General features: G+C 41.7%; 1 protein-coding gene across 3 annotated transcripts in view; it reads left to right on the top strand.

Annotated features, from left to right (window-relative positions):
* ttll7 (tubulin tyrosine ligase-like family, member 7) overlaps positions 1-15440 on the top strand; it is a 76596-nt gene that overhangs the window by 11734 nt on the left and 49422 nt on the right. For all 3 annotated transcript variants that reach the window (XM_044361466.1, XM_044361465.1, XM_044361467.1), the window contains 5 exons: positions 564-631; positions 963-1121; positions 5120-5336; positions 7341-7505; positions 10733-10891. In XM_044361466.1, the coding sequence (XP_044217401.1) occupies positions 564-631; positions 963-1121; positions 5120-5336; positions 7341-7505; positions 10733-10891 (768 nt within the window). The remainder of the gene's footprint in view (positions 1-563; positions 632-962; positions 1122-5119; positions 5337-7340; positions 7506-10732; positions 10892-15440) is intronic.

Here is a 15440-nt window from a genome sequence, read left to right as displayed (position 1 = left end):
TAATAATCACGGATCCCTTTTACACTCTGCGTTCTTGTTTTTTCCCCCTCTCCTCTCTCTCTCTTTTAATTTTTTTTCCCTTTTTTCCTTTTAGTGATGTACTGTGAGAGTTTGCTGTCAAGTTTCAGTTCATACGAGCCTAATTAACGCCCCTGTTCAGGATCATTTGGTCAAAGAATACAGAAAACCCAGAGTTTTTCCTTTACCCCCCCAACCCCCCTTTCGGCATATTCAAAGCAATTCATTCAACTGTCACTGCAGGAGCTTGCGATGCAGAACCAATTACCTCGGCCCCTCAGAGTTGAGATTGATCTTTTTTTTTCTTGCCTCTTCCCTCCCCAACCTTTAAAGTATAAAAAAACATGGTAAACTAAATAAGGGTTGAGAAAGGTCTCAGCGTCACCTTTTTGTTTTGAGTCCGTAATTGGGCATAAATGTCAGAACATTGTAAGCTCACTTCAGGTTGCTGCCTTTAATGTGCTCATTTTTATGAAGGGGTGGGGGTGGAATTGAGTAGCGTAATGGCCCTAACAACATTATTATGTCTGCCTGTCCCTCTGCAGAGAATTAACCATTTCCCTGGTATGGGTGAAATCTGCCGCAAAGACTGCCTAGCAAGAAACATGTCCAAGTAAGTTTTTTGTCTCTCTTTGTTCGGGTTGTAGATGTGCATAAAACAAGAGTGTTTCAAAGCTAAGTGTTGAGCCAGCTGGCACTCTGAGAAGTTAGAATTGGGTACTTGTAGTACTCCACCATTTAAAGCAAGATAAGTATAAGACACTGCTATAAAAGCACAAATTGCATCTTTTGAAATACAAAATGCAACTAATAATGTTACTGCTGGAAAAGCACAGGAAAAAGTACAAATTCATCTAAAAGTATAAAATGTTGTTGTTAGGAAAGAAGAACAAGGTGTTTCTTGAATTTAATCACCTTAATCTCACACACACTCTTTGTTCCAGAATGATCAAGTGCCAGCCTCAAGAGTACAGCTTCATACCCAAAACTTGGATCTTCCCCGCCGAGTACACTCAGTTTCAGAACTATGTCAAGGAGCTACGCAGGAAACGCAAGCAGAAGACCTTTATTGTCAAACCTGCCAACGGAGCCATGGGTCACGGGTAGGTCAGAAGCTAGCAAGTGCCCCAGAGCAATCTAACACACTGACTATAAGACTGACAGGGGGCCGGGACAAGAGGGTGAAGGAGAGAACGACTTAAAGGAGAGGATAAAAAGGAAGAGAGTGAGTGAGTGAAAGAGGAAATTAGAAGTAAAACAAATAGAGGACAAACACAACAAAACAAGCCAACAAGAGGTTTGTGACCCTGACATGGGTGTCTATGGAAATAGCATTATGGCTGGGACCAGATTGAGTATTTGAGCTGAGAGGGTGTGGTGAATCTCATTGTTGGCCTCATTGTCCTCGATGGTCACACTCACCATAAATCAGAGGTTATCGCTACCAGTGGACACACACATGCATACACACATGGTCCCTGGCAGTTACTGTAGTTCCTTCCCTGAAGGTCTCTGCATGTGATTATTGGATTCCTTTATGAGGCACCATCAGCAGTGACCAGTCAGAGTAGAAAATGGACCAAGATGGCAGCTGCAGGGAACTCTGTCTCTCAATAGCATCTCTTTATCAAAAGATGGACAAGCCGTGGTACTGAATGCATATTTCATACTTTTAGTCCCATGGGGTAAGAGCCCATCTCAGGTTGTGATATCACATTTCCATGGTATGTTTTCACTACTCTGACAGTTGAAGACATGAAGTATTTAGAGAATCAGCACCAAATACAATTTGTCCTGAAGTGCAAGCAAGCGTGACGTAAACTCCTTAGACTTACCAGTTTATTAGGTATGCCCATAAAAAAGCAAAATCCCAGCATTCAAAGCAGTTTTTGTTTTTGTTGATGAAGTCAGAGAAGTGTTGATACAACTCAAGTTATTTTTGAGCCCATAGTGTTCTTTTCTTGGCATTATATTGAGAGGTGTTACTAATATTCACCCCAATTTTGTGTAAATCAAAATAAAAATTAAGAAACACGCCAGAAGAATATGTAGTCCAACTCAACATCACAACTACAGTCTTAAAAGTGACCAAAGAGTTAAATCAACTCCCCTCTGTCACCATCAACACAACTGAACATAATATACCTGGATGAGTGTGGGGAGCCTCACTCTGTTTGATAGAGGACTTTGGTATTGATTTTGAGGCTCCTTTTGCTTTAAAATAATCCAGTTGGTTTGGTCACCTTAATTCTCCTGGCTGCCTCCCTTTGGAGGTGTTTAAAGGATGCACTGATTGGAAATAGACCCTTGGGCAGAGCCAAGACACGCTGGAGGGATTACATCTCATTACCAAGATGAGTTAATGGAAGTTAGGAAGCTCCCTGGGGAAAGGGACATTTAGGCTTTTTTGTCACCCAAACACTGATTGTTTGGGTGGCAAAAAACCTCGACTGTTTCATAAGATAAAATATGAGACAAAAGACAGGCCAAACAGTGAATATTATGATTTGGCTAAAATATGCTGTCTTCTGAAAATTTGTTTTTGCTTTGCACATTGCACATAGCTGATGCTGAAACTGCTCAGATTACAAAACAATTTTTAAGCACTCTTTTTGACTTTTTATTCTTTGAAAAAATATTATCCCTCAAGTGCATGTAAGAAGAAATAGTTTGGATTGCATTCATCACTGGCACCAATAGATGGGGATATTGAAGTACAAATAGCTCAGCGTGCTTCACCTCTCCCTCTAATTCTCTTTGAATTTGTCCTTTCTGGTATAATGTGAGCATTACTTATAACTCCATGCTGCACTAAGCCCTTATTTATTAAACAATAAAAGGCAGCAAACGCTGAATTATTGCAATACATTAAGAATATGAAAGATGATGAGTTTAGCTCGACCACTCAACGGCGGGTGGCTCACAAGATTAGATTTTTCTCTATTTTTTTGCATGGTGTGACGCGGCAGGAAATTAAGTTATATCTACCCCCTGTAATTTATTTTTCCGTCGGCCAACTAAATGAAGTTATTGTTTTTGTCTGAAGCGCAGCTTGTTATAAGGGAAGCAAAATAAAAGCGCGTGCGGGGCTTAAAAAGGTGAGATCCCCTCTGGTGCCAAATTAAATAGGCAGGGGAGAGTGGGCCGTGATTATCTGACACCCCAGCTCATCAATCATGTCGTCTTCTCCTCAGCTACTCCTCCTCGACTAACTAACACTGTTAACCCTGTCCTCATCATTCAGCTTGCTGTCTGCCTGTTAGGAGGCCCCCTCACATCGTCGGTCAGGATCCCATCAACTTCTCCCTGTTCTTTTCTGTTCAAGTGCAGTGATAAGCAGCCCAATGAAGTGCTGCCTTATAATACAGCAGTCTCAGTTGGCAAGAGCAAGTGGTGCTGAGGAGTGACTGATAAACCCAGAGTAACAACAACATCATGCTCAAGCAGATCTAGCTGGGAAGGTTTTATCTGAAGGGAAGAACTCTGAACTAAGACCTTCATCATAATCTGAAAGCCAACACCTGACCTAGATTCTCATATCTCCTCTTGGATTTTTGGTAAATAAAGCTTCCCTAGAAGCTCAGCAACAACGCTTCCATGTTTGTGCATCATTAGAGCTAACTGAACTGGTGAATTATTTGGCTAAATTATAACAACATAGACTGCACTGTTCCCGGCATACTGTAAGTTCTGGCTGTGATTACACCAAGCCACAAAGCAGAGCAATGTTTGCCCTCTGGTGGCTTGGTGCCACAATATCTCAATAGTTCAAACTGTACTTTTTGAACAATCAAGTCTTTACATCTTGACCAAATATTGTGTTTGTGTGTGTGGTGTCTCTGCTTGCATGCGTAGAATGGAGCCTTCCAGACTGTGCATGCAACCAATTTAGGAAAAGTCCGCCTTAACTATGAGTGATGGTGATATAGGTCAGTCGCGTTGCTTGTACATAGTGGGAGATTGTTTAACAACGACCCCTCACCCTCCCTACACACACATACTTACACCCACATACATATGGACAGGCATACACACTCTCACACGCAAAAAAGTTTTGAAAACGTTGCCCCTCACTCTCGCGTGCACAGTCACATGGATGCGCACAGACTAAGACAGCTCATTCTTGAGTACAGCTAGCAATGGTCTGCGTACTATAAGGCCTGAGTGCCAGTGACATGAGACCAAAGCAAATGAATTAGAGGGGAGGTTGAATCGAAGCGCAATGTCTGCTCCTATTAACCCACACACAGCTGAAAGACCCTGCAACAGCATTTGATGCACTGTGCCATTCAGACAGAGTGGAGTTTGGCTTTAGAAAATTACAATGTTCTCCAGATGCTTGCAGAGTTTTGCTCAGACAAACCAGCATTTGTGTTGTACCTGTCTGTTTTTTGTACATTTATTTTTCAACTGTTTTGTTTATAGGGCTAGGTAATGAACAGAGTAACAAAATTTTGGGAAAATCCTATGCCCCACAGAGCCAAACAGCTTGTCCTGCTCAAACTAGACCTGAGGCATGCTGAGTGCACTCATTTACATATGTTTTCAGTGAACGCTTTGTAGCAGTGCAAGGTCACATGAATACCATCAGGGCACCATATCTCTGACCCTTTCGCTCTTAAGGGCTAAACAACTTTAATGTAAATTAGACTCATACCATGCACAGTAAGAACATATCTTCTCCCTCCGACTGCATCTATTGCTCATTTAGAACGTTATGCTTATTACCCATTGCTTTAAAAAAAAACAGAAGCAGGGCAAAGTCAATCTTGGGATGTAAAGATTGAAAGTATCACCAGAATAGCTAGATGTGGTACCCCAGAAATATCAGAAATATGTTCTCAATGTTCCTCGATGACATTGAATGAAATGAAATATTGTGCTGAAACTTATAAAATCTGTATACTGTTTGGCTCAATTTTTTGCTCAACATGTATATAAGACAGTGCCAATGTCATCAGTCATGTTCACGGTCCCTGCTGTGCTCTCATCTATCATTTTTTTAATTATCTTTTTTGTCTTTCCCATGCCATATTTTATTATGCTGCTGACGACACCCCAATTTCCCCCCTGAGGATTAATAAAGTTTCTGTCTATCCAGGATCTCGCTTATCCGTAACTGTGAGAAGCTGCCAGCCCAGGAGCACTTTATCGTTCAGGAGTACCTGGACAAACCCTTCCTGATGGAGGGCTACAAGTTTGATCTGCGCATCTACATCCTTGTCACTTCCTGTGATCCGCTTCGCATTTTCCTCTACAACGACGGCCTGGTGCGCATGGGTACCGAGAAGTACCACGCACCCAGCGAGGCCAACCTGGTGAGTCAGACACACATGGCCATATACACATACCTTGTAGCTAATAACAATACATGCATCTTTGTCTGTGTACTATCTGTGCACAAGGCCAGTTTGATGAGCTGTAAATGTATATACAAATGATTTCTGTTCGAAAATACAAACAGTACTTAGTGTATGGCCAGTTAGGTGAGTCAGAAAGACAGATGAGATAGAAGTACATACACAGAACAATGAGTTTGCCATGCACTCCCTTGAACTGGAGTCACGGGCATGTACAACTCAACATAATGAAAATAAGATACACTAATACACAGGAGGACGGAGTTAGGAAAGACTATAACTTTCATATGATCACAAAAACATGTTCTCATGCACACGGTTAAACGATGTCCAAATGCAGAAAACTGCAAGGCTGTATTGCTCAACACCTCCACCCTCACACACACACAAACACACACACACACAGAATGTGCAGGCATACTGTATGCACACAGCTGAGCGTAAATGTCCACATGCCAGATGTCCCCTGTAATATCAAGCCGCTCATATTTGCCTTGAGGTTCTGCACCTGCTGAAGCACAGTCTGTTGCTGATGATGGGATGTATACACAAACACACACACACAAACACACACAAACACAACAGCTTCCTATCAAGCATGATGCTTATCTACACACACACACACATAGACACGCCGCACCCCTCCTGTGACACAAGTGTGTATTGTCTTACCCAGTCTGTGACACATGATGGAGTGAGTCATGCCATGGAGATGGATGTTCAATCCCACAGAGAGTGGCTTCCAGACAGCCATCAGGAGCTGGAGTGGCCTGCGGTCACAGCGTTATTACCTTGTAGGCTAAGGACAAGGATGTATTGTCTTCAACTGTGAGAGATAGTGTTTAAAGAGGGGGGATACAACAGGGTTTACACAATGGCTAGTAATAGTCAACCACTCGATGATGCATTTTAGCCATGCACTGTGGGAACTGTGGTGCACTAGCGCTCTGACTCCTCTTATCACTGAATGCTTGAGAGTTTAGTGATGTATGATTGTAAACTTGCTCTGCTGTTGACTCATTATCCGTCATTCCCACAAGAGCATCGCCTGAGAAACATTTTAAAATACAACGTTGATAATTCCCGTACAGCACAGCAAGCTGTTCTTTATTTTTTTTACTGCACCATTTCTTACCTCCTTTAGTTGTTGCCAAGGGGGCAGTTTGTGATGCTTTTGCTTTTGCCTTTTATTCTTGTCTAACCATATTACTTTGGAGAAAATGTTTTACATTACATCGTAGGTATGTGCTCTGTAGGGATAAAAGCACGAAACACCCTTAAGTATGTTGTTATCTGTGATGATTATCACCACTGATGAAGGTATAATTAAAGTTAAGAGCTACATCATAGGTACCATAGCTATTTAGGTACAATATACAATATGTACACTATGTATGAAAATTACATTTCGTTGTATTTGGTGTTGCACTGCCCTCTCCCATGCTTCAGTGAAGTTATTAGTAGTTATTTGTATTATGGTATGGATGCATCTGGGAGTATGAAGTATGTGGAAAAAAAGCTTAATTTCTTCATCAACTTAGTTAATAAAGGAATCTAGGAGAAAGAAGAAAAGAATATTTTTTATGCAACAACGATCAAAACATGCCATCTGGTGATAATATGATCTGCGATTGCTATGACATTGGATTTTTACTATGGTCAGAACTTATAAAGAAGGTCATTTACAAGTACGCCAAAAACCTTTCACTCATTTTGACCACATATAGTCGAATTGCTATTAAATGTACTCTATTTTTCAATATTAAAGAAAAGGGCAAGGCTTATTTTGTTATCATTCATATGACAGTAGTAATGTGTCCAGTGCATTTAGTATCTAAAATCGTCCTTTTAGATCTGTTTCCATGTAAGAGCTATCTCATAAAGTTGTTGCACTGCTGTAAAATTAAATAAAGTTAGTAAATTGTTAGTCAACATGCTAATGTCTAATGCTTGTCTTCACAGAGCCAGCTCTACATGCATCTGACCAACTACTCAGTCAACAAACACAATGAGAACTTTGAGCGAGATGAGACCGTGGACAAAGGCAGCAAGAGATCCATCAGTTGGTTCACAGAGTTCCTCCGCACCAACGACTACGACGTGGCCAAATTTTGGGGAGATGTCTCTGTACGTGGGTAGTCTACCCAAACACATGCAAACACAGATACACAGTTACATGCAGACATATCACAACAGATGTGTGCTTCCACCAAAGAAAGGATGTTGGGTATGATAACAAATACACCACAAATGCAAACAACACATGCATACATCCGCAAGTGTAATCTGTAAGCGAATACTCACATATACACACTAACCAACTAACCAACACACGCCTGCACACAAAACACAAGTGGACCAGTAAAGGTTTGATATGATTTGTTATGACAGTAATTCAGTGAGCTTCAGAGCTTTGTTTAACTTCTGGAAGAGCTTGGTGAAAACATCATTCCTTGAGGGTGAGCTCTTCCTATCTGGCACTACTCCCAGCTCATAAAACACCTTTACCTTGTTCATTTTCTTTTATCAATGTCTGTTTGGATGATTCTTTTACTTCCTGAAGCTGATTTGTTCTTCTTACTTACAACACACTGTTGTGTGCCCTTTTGTCTTACTCTTACTACTCTGAGTTACTCATTTATACCCATTTCTTTAGCCCTGGTGCTGTTCTTTTCTGTTTCGTTCTTCTTGACCTTGACTTTTAGTCCCTCTGTCTTTAGTCATTTGGGTTGTATAGTCCCTCAGTGCTTGTTCTCTGTCTCTGTGCTACCAGCATGCAACCTCAAAATCAAATCTCATTGGTTATTATACTCTGCTCAAGGCAATCTTTTATTTCTTCTTTCAATCAGATTTCTCTTTTTTATGTTTCTGTTTAACAAAGCGGCATTTAAGACAAGGTAATGTGGCCCGTGCTTTACCTGATGGGTTAAATTAAGTAACATTTCCTCGTTCTTAGTCCTCTCTTATCCATGTTGTACAATCTCTCTGTGTGCTCCATTTTGTCACTGCGTTAAAATTTCCCCTTCCTTTCCTTCACTTCTGATTCTTTCTCTCTCATCTGTCCTGTCCCTCTGTGACACACCAAAGCGTCACCCTCTGACTTAGCCAGACTGCTCTCTTCCTTTGCTCTCTTGGCTTTTTTTCTGCCCTTTCTTCCGAAGTTGCCCCACTTTGGTGTTAGTGCTGTCAGTTCGCACTCACACACCGTGCTTTGTTTCAACTCTGTATTTATGCTCTCTGCTCTCTGCTCACTCTCCTCTCTCCTTCGCATTTCATCTCTCCTTTTACATTTTGTTCCCGTACAGACATAGCGAGCTGCCCTGACTCTTTTTGCCAACAGTCACGGTCAGAGTAAGAGTCAGACAGTTCGTTTGCCAGAAAGATTGTCTGTGGGGTTTAAGAATGTCATGTTTTTTTTTTTTTCATGTGAAATACTGGCATCTATTTCATATTGCAGTATTATTGATGAGGGGCAGAGTATCCAGGGTTTGACCAGCAAATCCGCAGCTTTTTTATATGGGTGTAATTTTGAGAGCAGTTTCTGACTACAAATGGGTTAGTTATGGATTTTATATTTTCTAATACACACACACACTTGCAAAAAAAATTGGATAAAAAATATAGTTGGGCAGCAATTGTAGCTTGTAGTTTAAATGCGTGGCCTTGCCAAAGACTAAAGACATTTAGGTCTGTTCCTCTTAGTTTGCTGGTCAGTGTGAAATAGTTACACTTGGTCAATTTGCATGGTACTCATTTGAGGGCCATTAGTGATCCTTTTCTGATCCATTAGATCTACTCAGAAACAAAAAAAAGTAAGAATTTTTATGCCACTTGGAAAAATAAAATATCCCAAGTGATCATCTTTGTCCTACAGTTAATACAGTTATCAATTAAAATGCAGGGTTTCAGAAAATAGCTTTGAAGAATTCTCATGCATATATTTATATTGACCAAATAATAAATCACTTTAGTGGATTGCAGAAAAATTTGGCACATAAACGCTTATATAAAGGCAACGAGTTCTTGCGTTAACAGAGAAGCATTATACGCATTACTATCTGTATGTACCTTCTCATTCACTTGAATGAGAAAGTGTGTCCAGACTTTTGACTGGTACTATATATTCTCCATATTGTCAGTGATACTACAATATCAACTGAACCAAGGAACCCCCATCAGGAAAAGACCTCACTATAAGCACCATTGTTTCACAAGTGAAAGATGCTATTAAATGAATAAATTTTACCTGCATGCACAATTGTTGAAATAATGTACAAATGTATGCAAGTGAAATTTAAAAAAATAAAAGGATAAAAAAAATTTAGAGGCTTATAAAACAATTTAAGCTCAAAGCTAACAAAAGACAGGCACACGTGCATACATGTACACACATACAAAGTGCTAGGCAGTGGCCAATGCTGGGGGCTCGGGATAAGGAATGAGTTGATGGGGGGAGGGACAAAGACACGCAAACACATACACACCAGCCAGTGCAGGGGACTTAGGGCAACAACAGAGGTAGTGGGAGCAGGTGTTTGTACTGTGAAGCCTGTGGTTCGGACGGGGGGATGGATGGACAGATGGAGGTAGGTGTGTGAGCGACAGACAGATAGAAAAGGGTGGCGGGGGGCTGCCGCCTTATCAGGCCAGGGCCAGACCACCGTACCCCTCTCCTGCACCCAGCAGTCAGACTGGTCTGGGCACACTGCAGGCCAGCAGCACTGTGTGGGGCTTGACTGGTGGGAAGCTTTGTGCAGAGTATGTGTGTCAGAGTGAGTATGTTTACCCCAGTTGCACAGTGGGAGTAGGCAGGCAGGTAGCAGCCAGCAAACATAAGTGCAAACATGCACATGCACACAGATTGGGAGCCACTAGCCACACAGATGGACCACCACCAACGTTGGAATAAGTCTGTGTGTGAGTGAAATTCAAAAGATTCTGTGCCAGTAACACTTTGTGTATCTCCTTGGCTTTCAAACTGCCAGAATGTCTTAAAGCACAGGAAAAATGTCATTGATTGTGTCGAACTACCTCTGTAAAGACGGTCTGTAGGTTACAGGTCTATGTGTCATGATTGCTCAATTGTTTACTTATTATTACTCCATTGAGTCTAGTTCTAAATCTAAAGGTGCTGTTATTAGTCTGCAGTTGCAACCTGCAATTAAAGTTGGACTTGTAATTGTACCATTTTCAGTTTAAGACCTTTAATCAGGAACTAAAAATTCCAGCCTGTGGCTTTTTAGGATGAATGAAACTGACTAAATAAAAACGTGAGATTTTTATTCTTTCTTTGTGTCGGTTCAGCTTGGTGATTCTCGCTCTCTCTCTCTTTGTGTTCGTGTATGCCCTGCCAGGAGCTGGTTGTGAAGACGTTAATAGTAGCTGAGCCTCATGTACTGCACGCCTACCGCATGTGTCGCCCCGGCCAACCACCAGGGAGCGACAGTGTCTGCTTTGAGGTCCTGGGCTTTGACATCATCCTGGACCGCAAACTCAAACCCTGGCTACTGGAGGTACAACTCCGTATGTGTGTGTGTACTTGTTGTTGCTGTCAAAAACCGCATTTAATTTTTTTAAAATACAAAAGAGGTGTTTTTATGTTATTTAAAGGGAGACCTATCTTATTAATTTGTTATTTTCTATTTGCTCTAAAAAGGTAATTATAATACATTTAATTAAAAAAATAATTGAGTATTTTGAATTTTCATTTTTAAACAATATTTCATGTAATTTCATAAAAATGTTTTTGTATTCATAAAAACACCGGAAAATTATGAATGTGCAGTAGGCGTCATACTACTGTACTTTATAAAATTGTATTTGAGTGTGTGTGTGTGTGTTCGTGTGTGTCAGAAAAAGAATGGCCGCAGTCTGTGGAGTTTCACCTGTCTATGCTGCTACTAAAGTGACAGCGGCTCCTAAACTGAAGTAATGTGCCATCAGCTGGAGAGAGGAAGACTCTGCCTCACACTGACAGAAAGCATAAACACACACTGATTTTGCTTACACACTCTCGTCCCTGGTGCACCGAAACACACACAAACACCCGCACAGTCTCAAGTATGTATTTATGCACCCCTGAACACAAGGAGAGACACATTCCTATATAAAATCAAAGGAACTTACAAAGTCACAAACATGCATGTACACACTCTTATTTAGGCAGACACACAACCACAAACGTACAAACACAGTTACATGCACGTGTGCCTTTATATACACCCACATATAGGTGTAGAAATAGAAGCATGCACAGAAAGCCAAGACAAAGACACCTCTTCCTCTTCCAAAGGCACACACACACACACACACACACACACACACATATATACATGCACGCACATACACACACACACACACAGAGGCAGGGTATGAAAATATAGGTCAGGGCGGCAAGTTGACTAGCAAGACGCCCGCCCCTCATTCAGTGTCAGTCTCTCAAGTGTCAATCATTCAGGAGTAGGATTCTACTTCAGAGTCCACTCCAGGATTTCTGTCTCACTGTTTTTATGTCAGCCAGTCAGTTAAAGCGTGACCTAAATCCTTTAACCCAAAGTGGCTGTGCGCCTTTTCCCCCCTCTTTTTCCACAAATTGTCTCAAAAATGGGAAATGCCTTTGGGATAATTGTTTGTTTTTCCCTATCATGCCAACCCAAAATAAATCTTGCAATTTACAAAAGCCTATGATTTGGAGGAAAAAAAAAAAAGAATGACATTTGATAGTCGGTTGGTGTTTTCAGAAGAGTGATCATGGAATTAGGGTGTTATAATTACCCTACCTGACTCTTTTTGTGTGACTGAGCATTTGTACTATATGACAAAAGGATGTACAATAGAGAGCCAGAGTGGTGTTCCTTTTGACTGCTGTTGCAGTGTGACAGTGAGTGTGAGTGTAAATGTGTATGAGACATGGCAAACAGCCGTGAATGCAGTTGTTCCACTCCAGCGGTAATGATCCCCCCTGTGCTACTAGCAGCTCTCTATAACTCTCATCAATTAACATCCCACGCACACATACACACATACACACATACACACGCACAACCCTGATTCTCTTTCACGCAACATTTACAGCAACAATCATTTATTTCCAAAATTCAACTGATTAGTCAGGGGATAGTTGCAAGCATAGAGACCCCTTCTCAAATCCTCACTGCGCAGGCTGTCAAGCCTGAAAATAACTTTATTACCACTTTAGCCTGTCGATGTTCATTCCTATTCAGCAGGGACGCAACACGCAGCCGGGCCCATAGGCTGGTTGCCACAAACCGTACCCTATGGCAAGCCCTCAGGTCCAAATTAATTTTTTCAGCAGATCACTGCAACATTTTGTGGTAAATTGAATCTATTTCACCGTATTTCACCATTTTTTTTTGTCACTCCCTTGAGTTCCAAAACAGTAAAAATTGTGTCAGGAATTGAAACATAATCTAGGTCTCACAGGTTTGTTTTGAATCTGTGGACTTCACCTCTCAGGTTTCCTTATTGGTGTCACTGTGAATTATGTGTGCCACGCCTCGTTGGGGCTTTACCCAGACTGCTGTTCCGACTGTCTTCCTCTTTTACTCTTTAAAACGTCAAAGTTGGTTGTTGGACATGCAAACTTGCAGCCAGGAAATGAAAGTTCAACCTGTGTAAACTGAAAGCCAGTCAGATACCTGAAAGCTAGATGGTATCATATATAAGAAACTGTCAAATGACATTAATCCTGCCTTTTGTATTTGTATTTTTGTCTGCCATTTTCTGAGTCCGTGTAGGAGAATGCGGAGGTAAAAGGAACATGATTGCCTCTCACATCCTCCAATTATACCCACAGAAAATAGTCAGAATTTTGTTTTTTTTTTACTAGACAAGGTATTTAAAATTGTGCACCTCCAAACTCCTGTGATTAGAGGACGTCTTTGCTTTTATCTTGGTATTGTAAAAAAAACTCTGTTCATGACACCATACACAGGCTCTTTTTAAGCAGACAAGCACAAAGAGAAATTGTTGCAAATATGCTGATAACGAATACGGATACTCACAGACCAGTGCACACCTGCCAAATAGCTTGTCACAGGGGTGAAAACAGAGAAGGCAAGAGTGATGCTTCTCAAACCAAGGCCAGGCATCAAACAGGCACATTGTGGTCAGCAAGTATAGAAAGGAGAGAGGAGAAAGAAAAAGGAGAGAGACAGGCTTTTGTGTGATCCTTATCTCAATTCATCAGGGTTTTCAACACAAGTTTTACCTCCTATTGACATTCAGACTATCAGCACTACATAGGCGCGCACGAATGTACATGCACACTTGCTCAAATGGCGTAACCCGAGACGTTCACTTTCATTAAACCAGCCCAGACAGCATCTGTGACTCGTATAGGAAAGGCGTTTCATTGAGCCGTGATCCTCACTTCGCGCAGACACACACACACACACACACACACGCACGCGCACACAGACTGCACAGACTGTGGTTTGTATTGTCAGTGCCAAGGCATTTGCTTTGAGGGCTTCATTGAGTGTTTTCTTTGTCTTTCGAGAGCAAAATAAAAATAAAAGCAAAACAAACATGCAAGGAAAAAATAATCAATGCAGAAATGCATATATATTCATTTTAGTTCATGAACAGCATCATGACACTGGCTTTACTCATAAATTCTGCTAGCATGTGGTGTTGTCTTCAATTTGGGGTGTGTGGGTCAAAGAGAACAGCACGCGTTTCCAAATCCAGTGTAAGTCATAAGGAGTGCATTTACTCAGTGGCAAAATATAGCAGTGGGACAGCATTATCACCCCTGCAACACCTCCACCCCTCTTTCTCTCAAGTCTATCCAGGGCCCGTGTGCTGTAAGCCGGCATGACAAATAATGTCAAATGGAGTGAGGAAAATGGGAAAAATATTACTAGAGGTTCGGTGGGTGATGGGCGAGGAGAAGAGGAATATATACACAAAAAATGCTCCACCCTTTATATCTGAAACAGAAACCGACAAAGAGCACAATTGATCATTCTCATGAGGTCCCGATGGGTGTCCATGGAACCCAACACAAGGACCGGTGGATTGAGGCCCAGCCTCATTATAGTCTCCAGCTCACTTCACTTTTTTCTTTTTCTTTTTCTTTTTCTTTTTTTTTTTTGCCGTTCCCCCCACACACAGTATAAAAAAAGCTCCAGCTGGTCAACTCTAAATAAGAAGAAACAAGTGTTTGTAGCAAGCACGAATAATTAGAAACCTGCCTGGTCTGTGCGAAGCTGTCTCTTGTGCTGGGCTCCAGGCAGCTCAAAGGCTTGTCGGCTTGCTTGTTAGGGCCACAGTCAGCGTGTTAGGGTGCTAAACTTGATTTGTGCTGCGTCAGTGCATGCTGTGTTTGAATGGGTACATAGGTACAGTACGTATGTTTGCTCTGCACTATGAACATACATGTGCGCTACTAGAGCCACTGCGTGCAACCAAGAGTACTGGTGTGTCTGTGTTTTTTAGTGAATGTTTCTACTCTATGTGTGTGTGTGTCTGCATGTGCATGTATGTGGCTATGTGGTCTTTGTACCTCGGTTAATAGTCCTCTGTAGTGTGTGTGTGTGTGTGGGGGGTTCTGATCTGCCTACAATCAAACTCCAGCCCGCAGCTTGTGTTTTTATCCAGCCAGAGACGCAGGGAGGAATCCTGCTCAAAACACACAAATAGACCAATTTAATAAACAACACAAAAACGTGATAAGAAGATACCTCTCCTGCCAACTTTCACTGTGTTTTACATGTCAGTGTTGAGATCCCACCGGACACCAGAGCTCAAATGAATATTGATGGTTGCAACTTAACCGCCATCTCGCCATCCATCTCTTCCCGCCTTTCTATCCCTCCTGCTACTCAGGACGAGTTGTGCAGAGTGATTGGCAACTAATGAGGCGGGCATAGTTAGGTCAACCGTGGCACGGGTTTGTTTGTGTCTCAGTGTGTGTGTGTGTGTGAATGGGCATTACGACAACAGACCAACAGACTGCATCTGGACTGTTCCCCCAAGGGCGGTGATACTTCACCCCTCCGTCCCCCTCCCCTCCCTCCCTCCCTCCATCCCTCCTTC

This window comes from Thunnus albacares, chromosome 9, assembly GCF_914725855.1.
Source record: "Thunnus albacares chromosome 9, fThuAlb1.1, whole genome shotgun sequence".
In the NCBI taxonomy this organism is placed as follows: domain Eukaryota; kingdom Metazoa; phylum Chordata; class Actinopteri; order Scombriformes; family Scombridae; genus Thunnus; species Thunnus albacares.
The sequence above is the reverse complement of the archived record's forward strand: the minus strand, read 5'-3'. Positions and strand labels throughout refer to the sequence as shown.